The sequence below is a fragment of the Pelophylax lessonae genome, assembly GCF_965119305.1.
Source record: "Pelophylax lessonae genome assembly, chromosome: 5".
Classification (NCBI taxonomy): Eukaryota; Metazoa; Chordata; class Amphibia; order Anura; family Ranidae; genus Pelophylax; species Pelophylax lessonae.
In genome coordinates, this window is record NC_138772.1 from 355,202,772 (window position 1) to 355,222,037 (window position 19,266).

At 41.2% G+C, this 19,266-nt stretch overlaps 1 protein-coding gene across 2 annotated transcripts in view; it reads right to left on the reverse strand.

The window, feature by feature from the left end:
* Positions 1–907: 907 nt before the first annotated feature.
* KCNG2 (potassium voltage-gated channel modifier subfamily G member 2) overlaps positions 908–19,266 on the reverse strand; it is a 253,899-nt gene continuing 235,540 nt past the window's right edge. For both annotated transcript variants that reach the window (XM_082258197.1, XM_082258196.1), the window contains exon 3: positions 908–2,176. In XM_082258197.1, the coding sequence (XP_082114323.1) occupies positions 1,472–2,176 (705 nt within the window). In that variant the 3' untranslated portion in view covers positions 908–1,471. The remainder of the gene's footprint in view (positions 2,177–19,266) is intronic.

Here is a 19,266-nt window from a genome sequence, read left to right on the forward strand (position 1 = left end):
TAAAAACAAAATTTGCAAATGTTTACTTACCTGAGGTCATAACTTTCCATCTCTTATTTGAGCTTTGTTCTTACAAGAAAGACATATCTGCATGATTCACACTCAAGGAAGGAGTCTAAACTAATACATCCTATGAAGTAAGCCACATAGAACTTATTATTATCAAAGGAACTGAATGACTAGGTCAGCTGGGGAAATTGAGTATTCTGACAGTAAAGCACAGTGTTATGGTAACTCCGAACTATTTACAGGTGAGCAGGAGAGATTGCTTAGAGACACTGACTCTCTTTCCCCACGCTGATGAGGGTCATCGCCTTGTGTTGCAAGGTTCTGAAATTTCTACAAAGTTAGCAAGATGCTTCATTCCAATCCCATACACATCCAAAACTGTAGCAGAAGAATGATTGTGATTATATTAGCAGTGAATTAAAAATAGCTACATCAAACAGATAGCTTTGATGATAATAGCATATTTCCTTCATTGTGCAAAATAACTAATTTCCTGCTGTCATTAATACTGGCATTGCATCTAAAAAATGTACTGGTGTCATTCAGTTTACAGTTATGTTAATCCAGGGAGTGGTATGAAGTTAAATTACTTAGAATTGGATTATGAGCCTGTATATAGTATATCTAAACTCAAGAACATACATATAATATATTGCAGCTTATCTTGCTTTTATTTTAAATGCTTTATTCAATAAACCGTGCAAAAAGAGAAAGTGTCAAGTGCAATAACCTATAGCATCCCATCAGAATCCATTTTACTGAAATTGGACCAGTACAGCATTAATTCTGATTGGTTGTTATAGATACTGTACTTTGAACTTTACTTTACGTTTATTGAATAAACCCCAAAGAATATTTCTCTTATAAAAGATAATAAAAACAAAAACAAGGGTAAATATTTTATAAATTAACTTATTTGAAGGCTGAATTTCCTTTACTACAGGAAAAGCATTTTTGCAGTTTGTGAAAATATAAATTAATTTACAGAATAGTAACATATAAATATACTAATTTAAAAACATTTGATTTCCAATAAAGCTTACTTCAAAATGTAGATTTAAAATAAGACAAAAATTCAGTGATGAATTAGTTATTACTTAAAAGAACAAGACTATAACAAAACAAACCCAATGTCCAAACTATTCTGCACATGTCCTCAGATGACTGATGAAAACTGGAAATAATGAGACTAAAAAGTCACTTAGGTTTCTCCTTTATATTAATCCAGTACGTAACCAAATATAGTAATTTAATTCTATTAATGGATAACAAGTTTCAACCTACAACTGAACAACTTAAAATCCAACAAAAGGTGAATGAAGAAAATGTTTAATTAAACTTTTTAAATTGTTCCATGTCTGACATTTTGGTGCCTATAGGATACCACCATTCGCTACAGTCTATGGTACTGTTTGTGAACACCAAAGGCCCATTAGGTGCTGAACTTACTTAGGTGGAGATCTTACTCAGTCCCAGTTAACTCTCTTTCTTCTAGTCTGTGCAGCTGCCTGCTTGCTCTTTGCTGCTGCTCTTTCAGTTCAGTGTAAGAGCGAGAGAATGTGTGAAATATGGACGTCACAGGAAATGCCATAAGCAAAATACCGCTCAGTATGCTGCTTAGGGCCACCACCTGTCCTGGGATGCTTCGGGGAACCATGTCACCATAGCCTACAGTTGTCATGGAGATTACTGCCCACCAGTAACTTCCAGGGATACTGGTAAATTCTTGTTTGGCACCTAGTTCATTCTCTGCAAGATATACTAGAGGAGAAAAGAGTGCCATTGCAACACACAAAAACAGCAGAAGTAGCCCAAATTCTCTGGTGCACCTTCTGACCGTGAGTCCAAGGGTCTGCAGTCCTAGAGAGTGCCTTGCTAGTCTCATGACATACAAGATTCGCAAAGCCCGCAATACACGAAGTACCAGTCCCACCTTTTCCAAGTAGTTATTTCCTGTTCCTCCAGTTTTTTCTCCTGATAGTGAATCAACTATCAGAGTGATATAATAAGGCAAGATGGCCATCATGTCGATGATGTTAAGAGGTGTTCTTAGGAATACACACTTACTCTCAGCCTGGATAAAACGTAGAATGAACTCCAAGGAAAACCAAGCTACGCAAACTGTCTCTAGAACAAAAATATCGTGGCACTTCTGCGAACATTCACCCTGCAAATAGAAAACATGAAAAATTATGAGTTAACATATTTCTTACCATCATATGATAAAACAAGGTTTGACTCAACATGTCAGTGTATACATTTTTTTTTTTTTGAATAACCGTGTTTCTCATAGTACCCAATCACCTTATTCGGTGCATATTTTAGTGCTGCTTAAATAATGGAAGAATAGCTTGGGTAACAGAGAAAGTCCCAGGTGTGTAACTTTACAATCGTCAGAAAATAGCTTAAAATCTTCTGCAATAAATGTAACTGCCTTCAAACACCATGATAGAGGGATGAGTCTACAAAGATGTGTCATTATGACAGGTAACTTAATAGGGCAACAGACATCATGCAACTTTTGTATCCATGTTTAAGCCATGCACCCTTTCAATGTTATATTACCTATGCAATGGTATTTTTTTTTTAACAAAATATAGTCAAGTGTATAGATGTGTCATGAGGCTTCACCTTGCTTTTATATTATTGTAATTTAAACATGTGCATCGCTGATTAAGAATTAGTCCCTACTCAAAGTTAACTCAGATAAAAATGTGCTCAAAATGTCAACTTTCTTCTTTATAAATCAGGTTACTGTCTGTACCGAGGGCTGAAATTGTTATAGATGTCAGATTTAAGTGTAATCTTCCTACCCTGCTTTTGAAAACTCAGGTGAAACTTGTGAGGTTGATGAAAATCAGTGAGACAAGTAAGGTCACAGGAAATCATTGACAGACGTCGGATATAATTTCAAGCATAGCTGTACGCTATATCAGCAACGGTGTTCTAGCCTGCAGATAGCTGATAAATATATAGTGAAACCAATGGAATAATTTGTCATCCTGCTACTGTCTTGATGAGTTGAAGTGTCTCGATGTGTGCAATGTCTTTGATTTCCTAGCCAGGGATCATATTTAAAGCCACGTGCTCTGATGATCCCTGTTAATCATTTTAAATGTGCAAGCCTTTAGCCATAACCAAATACCACAGAATAAAACAAATTTAAATGATATTTATGTAACTATAACATTACTTCATATAAAGAACATTTGGATATTTTTATGCAAAGCACAGATGCACTGAAATCGTTTTTTGGGATTCTCCAATTCTAAGCCGATAAATGTGCAAACTATGTAGTTTATTAAATACTTCCTAGGGGTCCCAGGACAACGAAAAACATTCTATGTCTGTTCTATTTAAATGCAGCATCCCTTAGGGTTATAGCATCAATACTGTTAAAGTAGATCCAAACCCTAAAGTACTGTGTATCATAAACAAATGTCTTTTTTTTTTTGTTTTATAAAAAAAATGTTTTTAAATTAATTTGTGCATATCAGTGCTGCTGCATTTCAGTCTCCAGTCTTTTTTTCAGCCACTTACTTTATACACGCACTTGCTCATACATTTGCTGTATATTATTGCTCTTCAGCAGTTTACTGATAGTTACAACAGTGGAATTTATTTATTTTGGAATTAGCTAAACATTTAAAGCTATGGTGTAGCTTTCTGTCCTTTAAAAATCAGTAGCCCACCATTTCTAAAAGAAAACTCAGCCCCCCTCACTCAAGTGCACTACTCACCTATACTCCCCAGCAGTCTGACTGGCTCTGGCATCCAGCACCAGTCTTCTTCCAGGTTGAATGACACCTTGTAACATTTAACTAACATCTTCGATTGCATTGTGCAATTGAGCTGCCCCCACCCCAGTACACTGCAACACTCTATGCATCACTTATGACCATCCAGCATTGATGAAGAGGCAAAGAGGAAGAAGACCCAGCATGTCACGTGACTGGGTTCAAGACTTCTGTAAAAAGTTAGCTATAACCAAAAAAAGTGGAGAAACACATGCTGGGGAAAGACCAGGCAGGGATGAAGGGGGTGGAATTGGACATTACAGCTTTAATGAGAATTTTGCATTAGATCTCCTTTAAGCACCTTTGTAGATGTCCATAGATATCAATCATGTACATACATAATTGCCTCCAAATCTAAAATAACTGCAGATTGGCTGCAGTATTAAAGGCATTGTCATTATATATATATATATATATATATATATATATACACACACACATTTTAGGCAGAGGTACTGTTTCTTTGCAAACTGCCTTGAAGTAAAAATTAGGTAAGACCTCGTTTACATAGGCATTCTGTGAGTTTTTTCTGATCTGGGAAGTATGAACAAACTTTATACTTATTAGATCAATTCATACTGTGTTTAAATGTATATGCCTTTACATGGGTTTAAATGCATTCAGGGTATTCAATCTGCCTCTGGACACACAGATTTCTGTTTTTTTTTTTTTAACACAGCTAAACTGAATGGACCTGAACAGTATGCATTATGTAATTCCATGCATTTCTATATGTCCCACTTGCCCTCATTTACACAAGTCTTCTGCAATTATTTTATTTAAAAGCAGGAAAATGTGATCTGGGAGGTAAAAACAAACTTGCCTTTAATACTGCAGCCAATCTGGGCAGACTAGATGGGCCAAATGGTTCTTATCTGCCGACACATTCACATTCACATTCATGTATACTTAAATTTTGAGGCACGTATGATTTCTGGGACTTTTTGGTACATTGGCAGCACCTCAGAAATTAAATGGCAGTAAAAAATTATATGGATATAGGCTAAGGTATAGGGGTTTGAATTCTGTATGTTTTTCGTATTCCTCTTTTAGTGTAATACAGCAAACAGTTTCTTCTTTGGGACAGTTGCCATACCTAAGTTCAAATAGCATGGCTTTAATATCATAAAGTTATACTAGGAATTATGAGACTCATAGTGATTGCCAAATAGCAAGTATAGTATAATACAATTGTACTTAAGAGAAATTTAGTTTGATTATTCCTGAAGCCGCAAGTAACTGGTGACATCGCACGTATCCACATTCTTAAATCAAGTTATTTTGTCTGCTGGTTGAAACTGCCTACTCTGTTCTGGACTTGCTAAAGGTATGACCTCTTCCTCTTCCTCAGCCTGCTAAAGGCATGACTCCTACAGTAGCTACACACAGTGGCAAAGGACTAAACTATGTGCACAAAACCAGCCAAGGTTTTGGCCCATCAGGGTTTGGATAACTGAACAAAGTTTCAGTAAAAGGAGTTAGTGGTGAGTTGTGACGGCAACAAAATCCCCCCTGGAGACTTGAAGGGTCCCACACACACAGTGGTAACCAGCACAAGGCAGGCATATATGACAATGACAATAGATGAATAAGGAGGGGTGATGAAAATCTGAGAGCAACTGGCTGAAAGGGGTAACTATTCAAATTGTTAAATGTGTCAATGAGAGAGGGTCTCATTATTATGTCACAGTACATCTATAGCAGTCCTAAACAAAGGTCCTTACTACTCAGAATTACAAGATAAGTATTTATTTATATGAACATGTCTTAGGAGCACTCTTCAGGATACCTGTGTCCACATTAATAAAGTATAATCTCAGAAAGCCAGGAAAGCTGGTCAAAGCCTGTTGCTGAATACACTGTATCCAATTGGAATCCCCATGGAAGACTGTCCCAGAAGCAAAAGCAACATGACCAGATTTGCATTATGGACTTTCGCACTATCATTATTGGACTATTGAGAACTAAGACCCTATTTTTTTTTTTTTTTTTTGTCTTTTATTATTATGGAGTTATTACATCCAGAACAAGTGATGAACTGTCGATACTGAGATCCAGAAATGTGGTCTGTAGAGATGAAGAGTTTAAAGGGTCTTTTCAAAAAGTTTGAGCGATGGCAACAAAATTCCCTCTGGAGACTTGAAGACTGGCATCCATAGTGATCACAGTCCAATACAGGGGAAGAAAGGATTTTCCCAGACGAAGGGCCAGGGAGCAGAGCCACTATAGCAGAGACTCCCTTGAACCCTGACTCAACAGGATCAAATTGTCCAAAGCTAGCGGATTCTTCTTCCATTTGGTCAGAATCTCCCTTTGCAGAGGTCTGGTGTGGAACTGCGCAAATGGAATTGCCTCGAAGGTTGAAACCATCAGACCCAGGACTTGCATGTAAGTTCTGAGCGACAACCGATGGTTGGACAACAGGAGCCAAACCGCATCCTGTAGCTTCAGAAGTTTTGCCTGAGGAGGAAAAACCTGGGCTGACGCTGAGTAAGACCCAAGTAGTCCAGCTTGGTGGATGGAGTCAGTGCCGATTTCTAAAAATTTAGTGTCCATCCAAACTCCTGTAGAGTTTGCACAGTAATGTCCTAGTCGGCTTCTAGAGGTAGACTCTGCACGCAGAAGCAGATCGTCCAAGTAACACAGTACCGCAAACCCCTTCTGATGAAGCAAGGCCAGAACTGGGGCCAAAACCGTTGTGAACAACCGAGGAGCTGAGGCGAGACCAAAAGGTCACGCCTTGTATTGATAGTGCCCCTCGCCCACGGGAAAACAAAGAAAACGCTGATGCCCGTCATATATTGGAATATGAAGGTAAGCGTCCTTGAGATCCATAGAACCAAAAGATCCCCTTGATGAAGGAAAGCTACTACCGAGCAGATGGACTAGATCCAAAATTTCCGAACCCGCACAAAGTGGTTCAGAGCCTTGAGATTCAAGATCGGCAAACCTTTCCTTCCTTCCCGGGACTGTAAACAGATTGGAATAACATGCTTGAAAACTTTCTGACCTTTGAACCGGCACTGTCCCGTAGAGGACCTGTAGCTGCTCGTGAGACAGGTGTAAGTTGGAAGGAAAGCCAGAGGCAAGGACCGAAACTCAATCGTGTAACCAAACCGAATCAACTCGTGGATCAATCTGTCCTGAATGAGCAAGGTCCACGGATCCGGAAAAAGGTGAAGACGTCCCCCCACCCCAGAGGTGGGTAAGGGCATCCCTGCAGGCTGGTGAAGGCTTGTCTGCGGAACCAGGGGTTAAGCTGAGCCACGCCAAACTCAGACCACAAGGAAATGGCCGTTGTTGTGCTCTATAGGAAAACCAAAAAAAATGGCCGCTGGACTAAACAAACATGGCCGCCAAAGCTGGAAATTCAGAATCCACAAAAAAATAATGGCGCTACACAGGATCCGGGACCCCACTGGATCCCACGGAAAAGGTCATGCATCAGGAGGGGACCCCACAGGGACCCCCCCCCCCGCAGCACCCAGGGGGAAAAGGGGGGCCGAAAGGCTGGAACCAAACCACCACTCTCCAGTCCAACACCAGATAAGCCCCCTACCCAAATGCACCCGTACCTCCCAAGAGGGGCTAACAGGGGGGACAGGAGGCAGGTGAGGGCAACCTAGGCAGGGGGAACCCCGCTGTGGAGATGGGGGAAAGACATGAGGGGAGGGAGGACACAGGAGGGGGGCCTACCATCCCCAGGGAGGTCCCGTGACCTCCCCAGCAATTCCGTAAGAAAGTAGGGAGGACCCTACTCACCACACCATGGCAACAGGCAGGCGCTCTCCCAGCAGCCCACCGCACCATCTTGGAATGGGGGTGCTGCGGCCTGAGGTATGCAGCGACTCTGATCGTGACTGCTGTCGTGACCAGGGTTATGTGACCTCACGATGTGTTTCAGTCACCAGCTAGCCCCCAGTGGGGCTATCTCGCGGCCAACCTAATGCGGAGCTAATATTTGGGTCGCGCTCGCAGGCCAGACTGGGAAGACCATAAGGATCTAGGATATCCAGTGTGTCGCCCAGTCAGGCTGTTGATTGTAGTTTACACAGGAACAAGTTGATTGTAGTTCACACAGGAACAAAAATAATAAAGAAAAGTAACAAATTCCATTTAAAAAGGAAAAACTGCCAGGACCTCAAATCCTAGCAGAGAGCCAGGTCCTTACTCCTGACTAGGCAGAAAAAATTGACGTCTTATAGCAGGAAGTGAAGGTGTACCCTCTGGGACTGCCTCAGGGGCGTACCCTATAAGATTTCTGCCTAGTCTTACTCCTAGAGAGAGCAGCATGAAGCCCAATGTCTAGAAGACATTGAGCTGTGTCCGTCAGTGAACGAAAGAGAAAAGAAAATTAATGCAGCCATCACATTTATTAAATGGTGAGCTGCAAAATAAAAAATGCTTGCTTTGTGTTTATATTACCACTTTAAGCATTACTCAACTTTTGCTGAAAAAAAAATCATCAGCTGCATGCATTGCAAGTATTTGAACAGATTTTATTATTATCCATGCCTGCTGCCATTTGAATTGAAATGCTCAAATGGGTTCCCTTCACTTCCTATTTCTGCAGCCACTTCCTGAGTGCTGAGAAGGAGAGTCTTCTTAGCCATCACAGTAGTAGCAGATTACATTTCTGTTTACTGTACAAAATATTCCAATACCACAAGTGTGTTTTATTTGCACATTTAATTTTTAAACAGGGATTTTGGGGAACTAAAGAGATATTCAGAGGACTAAAGAATACTGAGAACATGGGGCAAATTTATAAAGTTCCTGCAACATGAGGGCTGGTGGATGGGAGGGGAGGTTAAGTTTAAACTTTAAAACTTTCTTTTCTAAGTCTTCACAGTCAGTGAACAAAGGTTTATATTTAAATATTCTGATTATTACCTAGGCCATATCATTCACTTTAAGGTCCCTGTGACATAATTAAAGACAAGGTGATTGAGGGACACTACCTATCACCTAGCATGCTTTCATATGTGAGAAACTAAGGTGGAATCTGGTCCAGGCTTTCCGAGCCACCTTAGCAGTGTAGGATCTGAGCTGGGGTTTGCTTCCCACTTGTGACCAGCAGCAGGTAGTATAAATAAAGAAGGACTGAAGCAAGGGGTTGCTCTGGCCTGGGACTCATGATAGCTAATACCTGACAGAGCTACATGTGAAGATTCTTCTGTAAGAGAAGTAAAAGATTTGCAAAATGTTTTTTTTTTGTTTTCTATGCACCCTTTAAAAAAAAAAACTGATGACGAATCTGAATTTTAAGAAAAGACCTGCCGTTAGACTGCCTATTTCCCAGGGAAGGTGATCCCCCACCTGAGCTAACCCCCACAAATAGTGGAGGATGTAGGCATATGGTGAAATACCCTCTAGTGCCAGTATTCTTTTCTTTGCCTCAGCAAGGATGGCAGCCTTTTCCCGCTTTGACTGCCCCATTGTTGCAGTCACACACACAGCTGAATTTTCTGGCCTGACTGGGGCACAGGAAGAGCTGGAATCAGGCCCCCAGCTTGAAAATAATTACCAAGATATTATCTCTGACTCTAATAGTTGACAGAATGTGGTGCCTGACTCAGAAGTCAGAAAAGATAATTTTTGTACAGAACTGAAAGATTCAACACTTACTAGAGCCAGAGAAAATGTTAAAATGATAGATGGGGAACCCAAATAACCTGACCTTGGGGTGTCTTTTCCCTACATGGATCTTTAAAATAACTTGCTGTATCAAGTAGGTAAAGCAAGGGGAGGAAGTGGTAGAACAGCTATCGGTTCCCAAACCATATTGCTGGGTGGTATTAGCCCATGGCCATATAATGGGTGGACACCTGGGTATAGTGAAAACTAAGAAGAGAATAAGCCAGAGATTATTTTGGCCTGGTTTACATGCAGATGTAAAACAATATTGTGAGTTGTGCCCAGAGTGTCAATATTCTGCACCATTGCCCCATTATCACAGTCCATATTGAAGTGCCTTTGTAAAGAATTGGAATGGATCTGATGGGACCAGTGGTAAAGTCTGCCCGGGGCCATCAGCACATACTGCTAATACTGGACTATGCCACATGGTATCCTGAAACCATTCCCTGGTGTAACACCTCAGCTAAGGCTATTTTTAAAGAGCTTGTCCAAGTATTTAGTTGTGTGGGTATTCTGAAAGAGAAATTAACAGATCAGGCCACACCATTAATGTCCAGAGTCACTAAAGAGCTGTGTAAGTTGTTCAAAATCTCCCATCTCTGCACCTCTATCTACCACCCCCAAACTGATGGTCTTGTGGAGAGATTTAACAAGACGCTCAAAATATGTTAAAAAAGGTGGTCATCATTGAGTATATCTTGATGGTGCAGAATAGAATTGTGGCTGTCATGCTGCTTGTATGGGAACATATGGTGCAAGCCCAGAAAAGGGTTTATAATCAGGGTGCCAAGATCCGTACCTTCAACCCTGGGGATTGAGTGCTGGTGCTAGTCCCCACAGTTGAGAGTACATTCCTAGCAAAGCGGCAAGGTCCCTTTGAAATTATGGAAGAAGTAGGGGAAGTAAACTAAAGTAAAGTCCACCAGCCAGAGAGAAGGAAACCAGAGCAAATGTATCACGTTAATCTCTTAAAACCTTGGAAGGACAGAAAGACTTTGCTGGAAATACCAACCCCCCCAAAAGGTTATGGCCCCCATAACACCTGAGGTGCCCATAACTGAAACCTTGTAGTGTAATGTGAAAAGGGTTGAAATTTAGGTTCCACACCACTGCTAAGATGTCTAGATACAACTTTATTCCATTATAGTCAGGGGTACAATTCAAGAAATATCTAACGTGTTTCGGACGGCTAGGTGCCCTCTTTATCAGGGCTTGACTGGCAAAAAAGTGAACAAACCAGTAGTGAACTGGACCTTCAATGGCATTTAATCCAGTATTAGTTAAAAGCACAGCCATAATCAGCAGCTTGTTTGGCAGTTAAAGAGTTTGTAAGAAAGAATAAAGTCTTTTTCTCTCACCTACCCGGACTGACCACAGTTCTACAGCATGACATAATTACGGAACCAGTTGTCCGTGTAAATGTAAAGCCCTATAGAATACCTAAACCCGGGAAGTAAGCAGTTGCAAACGAAATAAAGAACATGTTAGAACTGGGAGTGATAGAAGAGTCCCACAGTGATTAGTCAAGTCAAATAGTGTTGGTCGCAAAGCCAGACAGAACCATAGGATTTTGTAATGATTTCAGAAAGTTGAATAGCGTGTCCAAATTTAATGCTTTCCTGATGCCTCAGGTGGACGAGCTTGTCGACAGATTGGGAACTGCCAGGTACATAACTACTTTAGATCTGACTAAAGGTTATTGGCGGATTCCCCTAATGAAATCTGAGAAAGAAAAGATGCCATTCTCTACTCCTGAGGGATCATTCCAGTAGAAGCGGATGCTTGTTTGTTTGCATGGTGCTCCTTCCTCATTCCAAAGAATGATGGACAAGATGTTAAAGCCACATCCCCAATACACAGCTGCTTATTTGGACAATGTAGTCATCCACAGCCCTGATTGAGAGTCTCTTTTGCCCCGGGTGCAAGCAGTAGTAGATTCCCTTAGGACAGTAGGACTTACTGCTAACCCCAAAAAGTGAGCCATGGGCTTGGAGGAGGCCAAATACCTTGGCTACATTATTGGTCAAGGACAGATCAATAAGCTGGAGGCAATTGAAAAGTGGCCCTAACCTATGAATAAAAAGCAAGTCTTTGCATTTCTTGGAATCACAGGCTACTATAGATGTTTTATTTCCAACTTTGCCACCTTTTCAGCCCCACTGACAGATCTGACGAAAGGTAGGGGGTCAGTCCTGTTTAGGGATGCACTGATATATTTGTTGGCGAAAAGTATCGGCCGAAAATAGGGTTATCAGCATTTTGCAGATAGAAAAAAAGGTGCCGATAATGGCCACTGGAAAATGCACAATATTTTGCGGCAAATTTACGGCGATTTTCAGAAGTCATGTGACTCAAAAAACGCATCAAAAATGCCACATGGGTGCATTTTTGCCACGTTTTCAATGCATTTCAATGGGAAGCTGCATTACACCACAACAAGCCAGTGTGCAGGCGTACATTAGAATGTAAAGAGATGCATTTTTCTTGAGCTTTTCTTGCGCTTTTTTTTAACACAAAAGCACTTCAAAAACTATTAATTAAAAAATCAAATACAATACAACTATATGTAAAAAAAATATATATACATTTTTTAAATGTCCATTTCAGTTTTGATTGTCGGCCAAGTGCATTTAGAATTTTCGGTTTCGGTCCAGAATTTTAATTTTGGTGCACCACTAGTTATGATTAAGTGGAATCATGAGGCAGAGAAAGCATTTCACGTGTTAAAGCAAGCTCTTTGTGCGCAACCTGTGCTCATGAGCCTGGACTTCACAAAAGAGTTTGTGGTACAGTACAGTTGCCTCTGATGTTGGACTGGGTGCTGAACTGTCCCAAATCTGAAATGGGGAGGAGCACCCAGTGGTCTACCTAAGTAGAAAGCTTAAAGGATAAAGTCATATCTGGGAACATGGTAAACGTTCCACCTGTTTTTAGGGTGGAACATGTAACATGCTCCCAATGCTGCAGCTGCTGCCCGTTACCCACCCCTCCCTGTGGCAGCAGTATGGGAAGAAGTTTCTCATACTAGCTGTCACTTTTTAATATCAGCTCTATAAGCATTTAAATTTACAGTTGTGTATAGAGCTGGGAAACTTAAAGACAACGTAGATGCCCTTTCTCGTGTCCATTGTCTGGTCGGGACAGTTGCTCAGCCACAGTGGCTTGAGCGGGGGGGGGGGGGGGACATGTAACAAAATAAAAGGCAAGGTGATTGAGGGATGCAATGTATCACCTTGCATGTTTTCATAAGTGGGAAACGAAGGTGGACTCCAGGTTTTCCAGGCCACCTTGGCTGTGTAGGATCCAAGCCAGGTTTTGCTTCCCAATTGTGACCAGCAGCTGGTGGTATAAATAAGGAAGGACTGGAGCAAGAGGTTGCTCTGGCCTGGGACTCAAGGAAGCTAATACCTGAGAGAGCTATATGTGGAGATTGCTCTGTAAGAGAAGGAAAAGATTTGCAAAATGTGTTTATGTTGGTGACTGGGGGAAGCCCTTCACCTGTGAGGTAGGAACCTGTGCTGTTTAGTTAGTGCCTGGATGGCAAGGATTTATTTTCGGTTTTGTTTTGCTTGTTTTCTGTGCAACCTTTTACATAAAACTGACATTGTCAGCAGCTGGCCTTGAACCTGGGACCTGTGCTGTGTCTGGCAGTGACTCTGCTTACCTTGAACTTTGAACTCTTTGCTCCTCCCACAAACTTCCTGATTTAAGCTATGTTTCTGCACTTCCTGGTTTCCAGAATATTGTGTCTTCAACAGCGAATATCTCGCTCTTGTCTCGCCTGCTGCCGACCATATCTTCACTGCTACCGACATTTGGCTTTTTCCTTGACTATGCTTCTGCTTAATCCCAACCTGCAACTATTCATTACCGACCTTTGGCTTGTTCCTCGACTACGCTTCTGCTTGATCCCTACCTGCTATATCTGCTACTGGACCCTGGCTTACTCACCTCCTGATGGGGCTAGCCTGAGGACCGCGGCCTGGTACTAACACGCAGCAAATTCCATCACCACCATCAGGAACTCTGGTGAATACAGGTTAGTACTTAGACCCCGCACCTCAGGTGAACCCGTGTCATCAGCCAGGGTAACTTGCGTAAATATCTGTTCCACTTGTCAGTGGTTGCTGCTCCACTGCTATAGCTACAGACTTTCCGGAGCCTGACTCCAGACTGTGACAGAAAATTCTGGCCCAAAACATGGAGGCCATTGTAGCAGCTGCTGTGGCTCCTCTCAGGGTGCAAATCTCTAAGGATGCAAGCGTTTGGTGTTACCTATCAGGAAACGCTTTCTGAATTACAAATCGAAGTGAAAGGGCTACAAGAGGACACCCTTGATCTTCATTAACAATTGCGTGACATATGTTTTTGAGATATTGCTGCCTTAGATACTAATGCAGGGATGCCCCTACCACTCCAGTTTAATGGAGACCGTCAGCATTACAGAGGGTTTCCTAAATCAATGTCGTTTGTACTTTCAGATGCAACCTGCTGCATTTACTTCTGACAGGAAAAAGATGCTGTTTATTATCAACCTCCTGACTGTGGAAGCCTTAGCCTGGGCCATCCTGGATAATTTCAATTCTTTTGTGGCTGCTAGAAATCAAGTTTTTGATGATCCTAACATTTGAGCTACCGCTGAGGCATAATTGCACAATTTACAGCAGGGTAGATGCTCTTTTGCAGAGTACACAACTGAATTCCGACGTTGGCGCTCAGATACCAATTGGAATCCAGCCGCGCAAAAGAGTCAGTTCTGTCAAGGACTCTCTGAACAAGCAAAAGATGAGCTTGCCAGAGTAGAAAATCCTGACAACATTGAAGCTTTTATTAAATTATGTATTCAAATTGATCAGAGACTTACTGAAAGGCGATAGGAGAGACTAGGAATTCTAGATTGTAATGGTGGCATGCGTTTAGTCTGTTTACTCCCAAGGGTCCAAGAGTTCTTCCGGATTCTGACACTCCTGAACCTATGCAGGTGGATGCTATTAAATGATCTATTACTACTCAGGAGAAAGAAAGACAATGTTCAGAGAATGTATGTCTTTATCGTGGAGAATCTGGACATTACGCAGTTAATTGTCCCAATAAATTTAAAAGAACAATTGCGAAAACTGATGTTACAGTATCGGAATAAATAAACTATTTCTCAGTCTTCTCTTTGATTCAGGAAGCAAATAAAGTTAATTCTTTATCATCTCATTTTGTCATTCCTATAAAGTTTATCGTTATAAGTGGTGAAATGCCTTGCTCTGCTATGCTGGACTCAGGGGCCAGGGAAAACTTCATGGACATTGAATTTGCCTAAAAAAATGACATTCAAATAAGAAATAAACTTGCCCCTATTGATTTGGAAACTGTGGATGGCTCACTTTTATCTGCAGGACCTGTTACCTACGAGATCGTCCCATTTGAAATTCTAATTGAGACTGACCTTCAGGAGACTTTCAGCTGATCACATCATCCAAGTTCCCTATCATCCTGGGCATTCCTTGGTTCTCTATCCACAATCCATCCATAAACTGGGAGACACATTCTTATCAAATAAGCCCTCCCCCAACCAAGCATTCACAAGCAGTTATGGTAACTACCCAGTCATACGACAAGCTGCCTCCCCACTATCTTGAGTTCCGGGAGGTTTGTGATAAAAAGAATGCAGATCGGCAGCCTCCTCATCGCTCTTATTATTGTCCCATTGAATTGCTTCCAGGGGCAGAAATACCCTTTGATCACCTTTATTCTTTATCAGAACCTGAACTGAAGGTGCTCAGTGAGTCGCTTGATGAGAAGGGTTTCTTCAGACTTTCAACCTCTACTGCTGGTGCAGCCTTATTCTTCGTGGAGTAAAAGGACTCCACCCTGCATCCATGTATCGACTACAGGGATTTAGACAGGGTCACAATTAAAAAATCGCTATTTACTCCTACTGATTCAAGAAATGCTCAAGAGCCTACAACCTTGTCCGTATTCGTCCCAGATATGAGTGGAAAACTGCTTTCAGAACCAGATATGGACTTCTTGAGTCTTTGGTTATGCCCTTTGGACTTTGCAATGCTCCTGCAACTCTTCAACATTTCATTAATGATGTTTTTCGAGATTTGCTGGATCAGTTTGTAATAGCATAGTTGGATGATATTCAATTTTTTTCTGATAATTTGGAAGAACACCGCAAGCATGTTTGTACTGTCTTCGAAAGACTAAGGAGGAATCCGTTTTACATCAAACTAGAGAAATGCGAGTTTGAACAAACTCAGATCCAGTTCTTGGAAAACATTATTTCTTCTGAAGGAGTAAGCATGGATCCCGATAAGATCAAAGCAGTGGTGGATTGGCCTGTCCCTAGAAATGCTAAGGAGATACAACGATTTGTTGGATTTGCCAACTTCTACAGAAAATTTGTATGGAATTTCTCCAAGGTAATTGCTAAAATTACACAGCTGACAAAGAAAGGGATGTCCTTTTTGTGGTTACCTGAGGCACAGGCTGCCTTTAGTAAACTAAAGACTCTTTTCACTTCTGCACCAATACTTGTACACCCAGATCCTGAACTACCTTTCATCTTAGAAGTTGATGCTTCAGATTCTGCTGTTTGGAGCTTTCATTTCTCAGCGAATTGGAGAAAAACAATGCAGCTTCATCCTTGTGCTTATTTATCTCGACTGATTTCTTCAGCTGAGAAGAATTATGACATTGGAAACAAGGAGCTGCTGGCAATTAGGGAGCATTTTCTGAGTGGAGGCATCTGCTGGAAGAGGCTAAGCACCCGGTAGCCATTGTCACGAATCATAAAAATTTAGAAATTTATTCCAAAAAGATTGTCATCTAGACAAGCACATATGACCCTGTTCTTCCCCAGGTTCAATTTCATTATTTTGTACCACCCTGGATCAAGCAATGGTATGGCTGGTACCCTATCACAAATGTTGTCTAGGCCTCTCCAGGAAAGCAATGTGCGATCCTGCCTCAAAAGAACTTTCTAGGGGCCACGAGTTCTAAGACATTTTTTAAATCTTCTCAAGGAGGGGTATGAGAATGATCCACTTCTTAATCATCCTACTAAGGACATTAACCTCAAGTACAAAAACGGCTTTTGGACTCAAGCGCATCGACTCTATGTACCTGAATCAGTTCGGGTAGAAGCCCTCAGGTTGGTTCACGACTCTAAACTTGCTGGTCATTTTAGGGTTTCTAAGACAGAAAAACTCTTATCACGTGCCTTTTGGTGGCCCGGAATTATGTGGGCTCATGTCTAACCTGTGCTCGCAAAAAGACACCACAATCTTTTTCCCTGGGGTTACTTTAACCACTGCCTGTTCCATGAAGACCATGGGGGTTATTTCTTTGGACTTTGTGGTTGCACTTTTTCTTTTCAAAAGGGATGGCCACTATTTTTGTGGTTGTTGACTGTCTCACTAAGATGTCTCATTTTATACCAGTTAAGGGGGTAGCCTCTGCCAAACATACTGCAGAGGTAATGGCTTGAGAAGTTTTTAAACTACATGGAATTCCTGATGATGTAGTGTCTGACAGAGGAGTACAGGAGAAGATTTTGCTCAGCTTTGGGTGTAACAATTATTCCGTCCTCGGGTTTTCATCCTCAGTCTAATAGTGAGACTGAGAGGACCAATCAAACTTTGGAGCAATACCTTTGATGTTTTGTCAGTTATCTTCAGGATGATTGGGTGGACTACTTTCCTACGGCAGAGTTTGGTTATATTAACTCTAAACATAGCTCCACTTCCCAAAGCCCCTTTTTCTTAAACACTATGTATCATCCAGTTTTTATTCCTGATCTCCCTATCTCAATTCCTGCTGTTACCAACTGACTAACTACATTACAGGAGATTCAGAAGAAATTGATTGATACATTGAAGGAGGCTAAGAAATATTACAAGAAGGCAGCTGATAGACATTGTTAGGGCTGAAACAACTAATCGACTAAATCGATAATAATCGATAATTACAATCGTTGTCAACGATTGTCATTATCGATTAGTTGCTCCGTCGATTAGTTGTGCTGCATTCTTGACATTCCCCGACTGTCAGCGAGCTCCGTCTGCTCTGTGAAGCAGCAGTGTGCCCTCTCTGTCTCTCTCACAGCTCGGCACTTCCGTGACCTCCCCCCTCCCTCCTCCCTCCTCCTTTCCTCTCTGCCTTCTTGCTGAGTCAGTGAGTGAGGGAGTGAGTCATATCGAGCAGAGGGAGAAGCAGCAAAACGTGAGTGCCGAGCTTAGTACTAGTTAGTGTCCATTCCATGCAATGCAGCCCGCCAAAAAACAGAATAAAAGCTTATCCAGATAAAAGAGTTAATAGTCCTTATAAAGTGCAATATTATAATAGAGAAATAAGTGATTATAAACGTCCATATAACACATATAGGTTGTCTTTCTTTGCTCCCTATTTCATATCTATGGTTGACATGGACGTTTTATTCACTTATTTTTCTATTGTAATATTGCACCTTATAAGGAATATTAACTCTTTTATCTAGATAAGCATTTATTATATTATTTACAGTATATAGCAGCTTAATTAAAAAAAAAAGTTTTGGTATAAGTGCCAGTTCACACTTGTGCGGTTTGCGAGATTGCATGTAATTCGGAGCGCACTGCTCCTAAATTACATGCGATCTCATGTGCGGATGCGAGTTCAGCCATACATGAGGCTTTTTTTGAGCTGCCTCAGAATCGGATCGCACAGTGGTAAGTGGTTCACATTTGTGCGATCCGATTCTGTGCGAACTTGCAGATCGCACTGCAATATGCAATCGCAACTGGGTATGTCGTTAACTTTTAATTTGCACCCCCTGCGTATTGCATATGGCAGTGTGAACTGCCAGATGTGCGGATGCGATGGCCTTAGTTCCGGTTCACATTTGTGCGATGCGGGAACGCTGCCATATGCGATACGCAGGGAGTGTCAATTAAAAGTTAACGACACCCCCAGTTGCGATTGCATATTGCAGTGCGATCTGCAAGTTTGCAAAGAATCAGATCGCACAAGTGTGAACCACTTACCACTGTGCGATTCGATTCTGAGGCGGCTCAAAAAAAGCCTCATGTGCGAGTTTGCGAGTTTGCTGTGGTTGCACTGCGAATTCAGCCATACAAAGTGTATGGATGAACTCGCATCCGCGCATGAGATCGCATGTAATTTAGGAGCAGTGCGCTCCGAATTACATACGATTTTGCAAACTGCACAAGTGTGAACCGGCACTAACACTCTGTTTGTTCATTATTATTGTAAATAAATGAAAAAAAAAGGCATATTGAGTTTTTTTATGATTTTATCCGATTAATCGATTAATCGAAAAAATAATCGGCAACTAATCGATTATTAAAATAATCGTTAGTTGCAGCCCTAGACATTGTAGAGCAATTCCCACCTTTCACGTAAGGGGAAAGTTTGGTTATCCACCGAAAGCTTTTTTTTTTATTGGAAAATTATTTTCTTGGTTTTAACCACTTCAGCCCCGGAAGATTTACCCCCTTCCTGACCAGGCCCTATTTTGCGTTTCGGCACTGCGTTACTTTAACTGCCAATTGCGCAGTCGTGCGACACTGTACCCAAACAAAATTTACGTTCTTTTTTTCCTACAAATAGAGCTTTCTTTTGGTGGTCTATTTTGAAAAAAAAAAAAACAATATTTTTCACATTCTGCTATATGACATTCCCAAAAAAAAAATTTAAATACATTTTTGTTTAACATTTTAGGCCAATTTGTATTCTGCTACATATTTATGGTAATAAAAATCGCAATAAGAGTTTTTTGATTGGTTTATGCAAAAGTTATCGCGTCTACTAACTACGGGAAAGA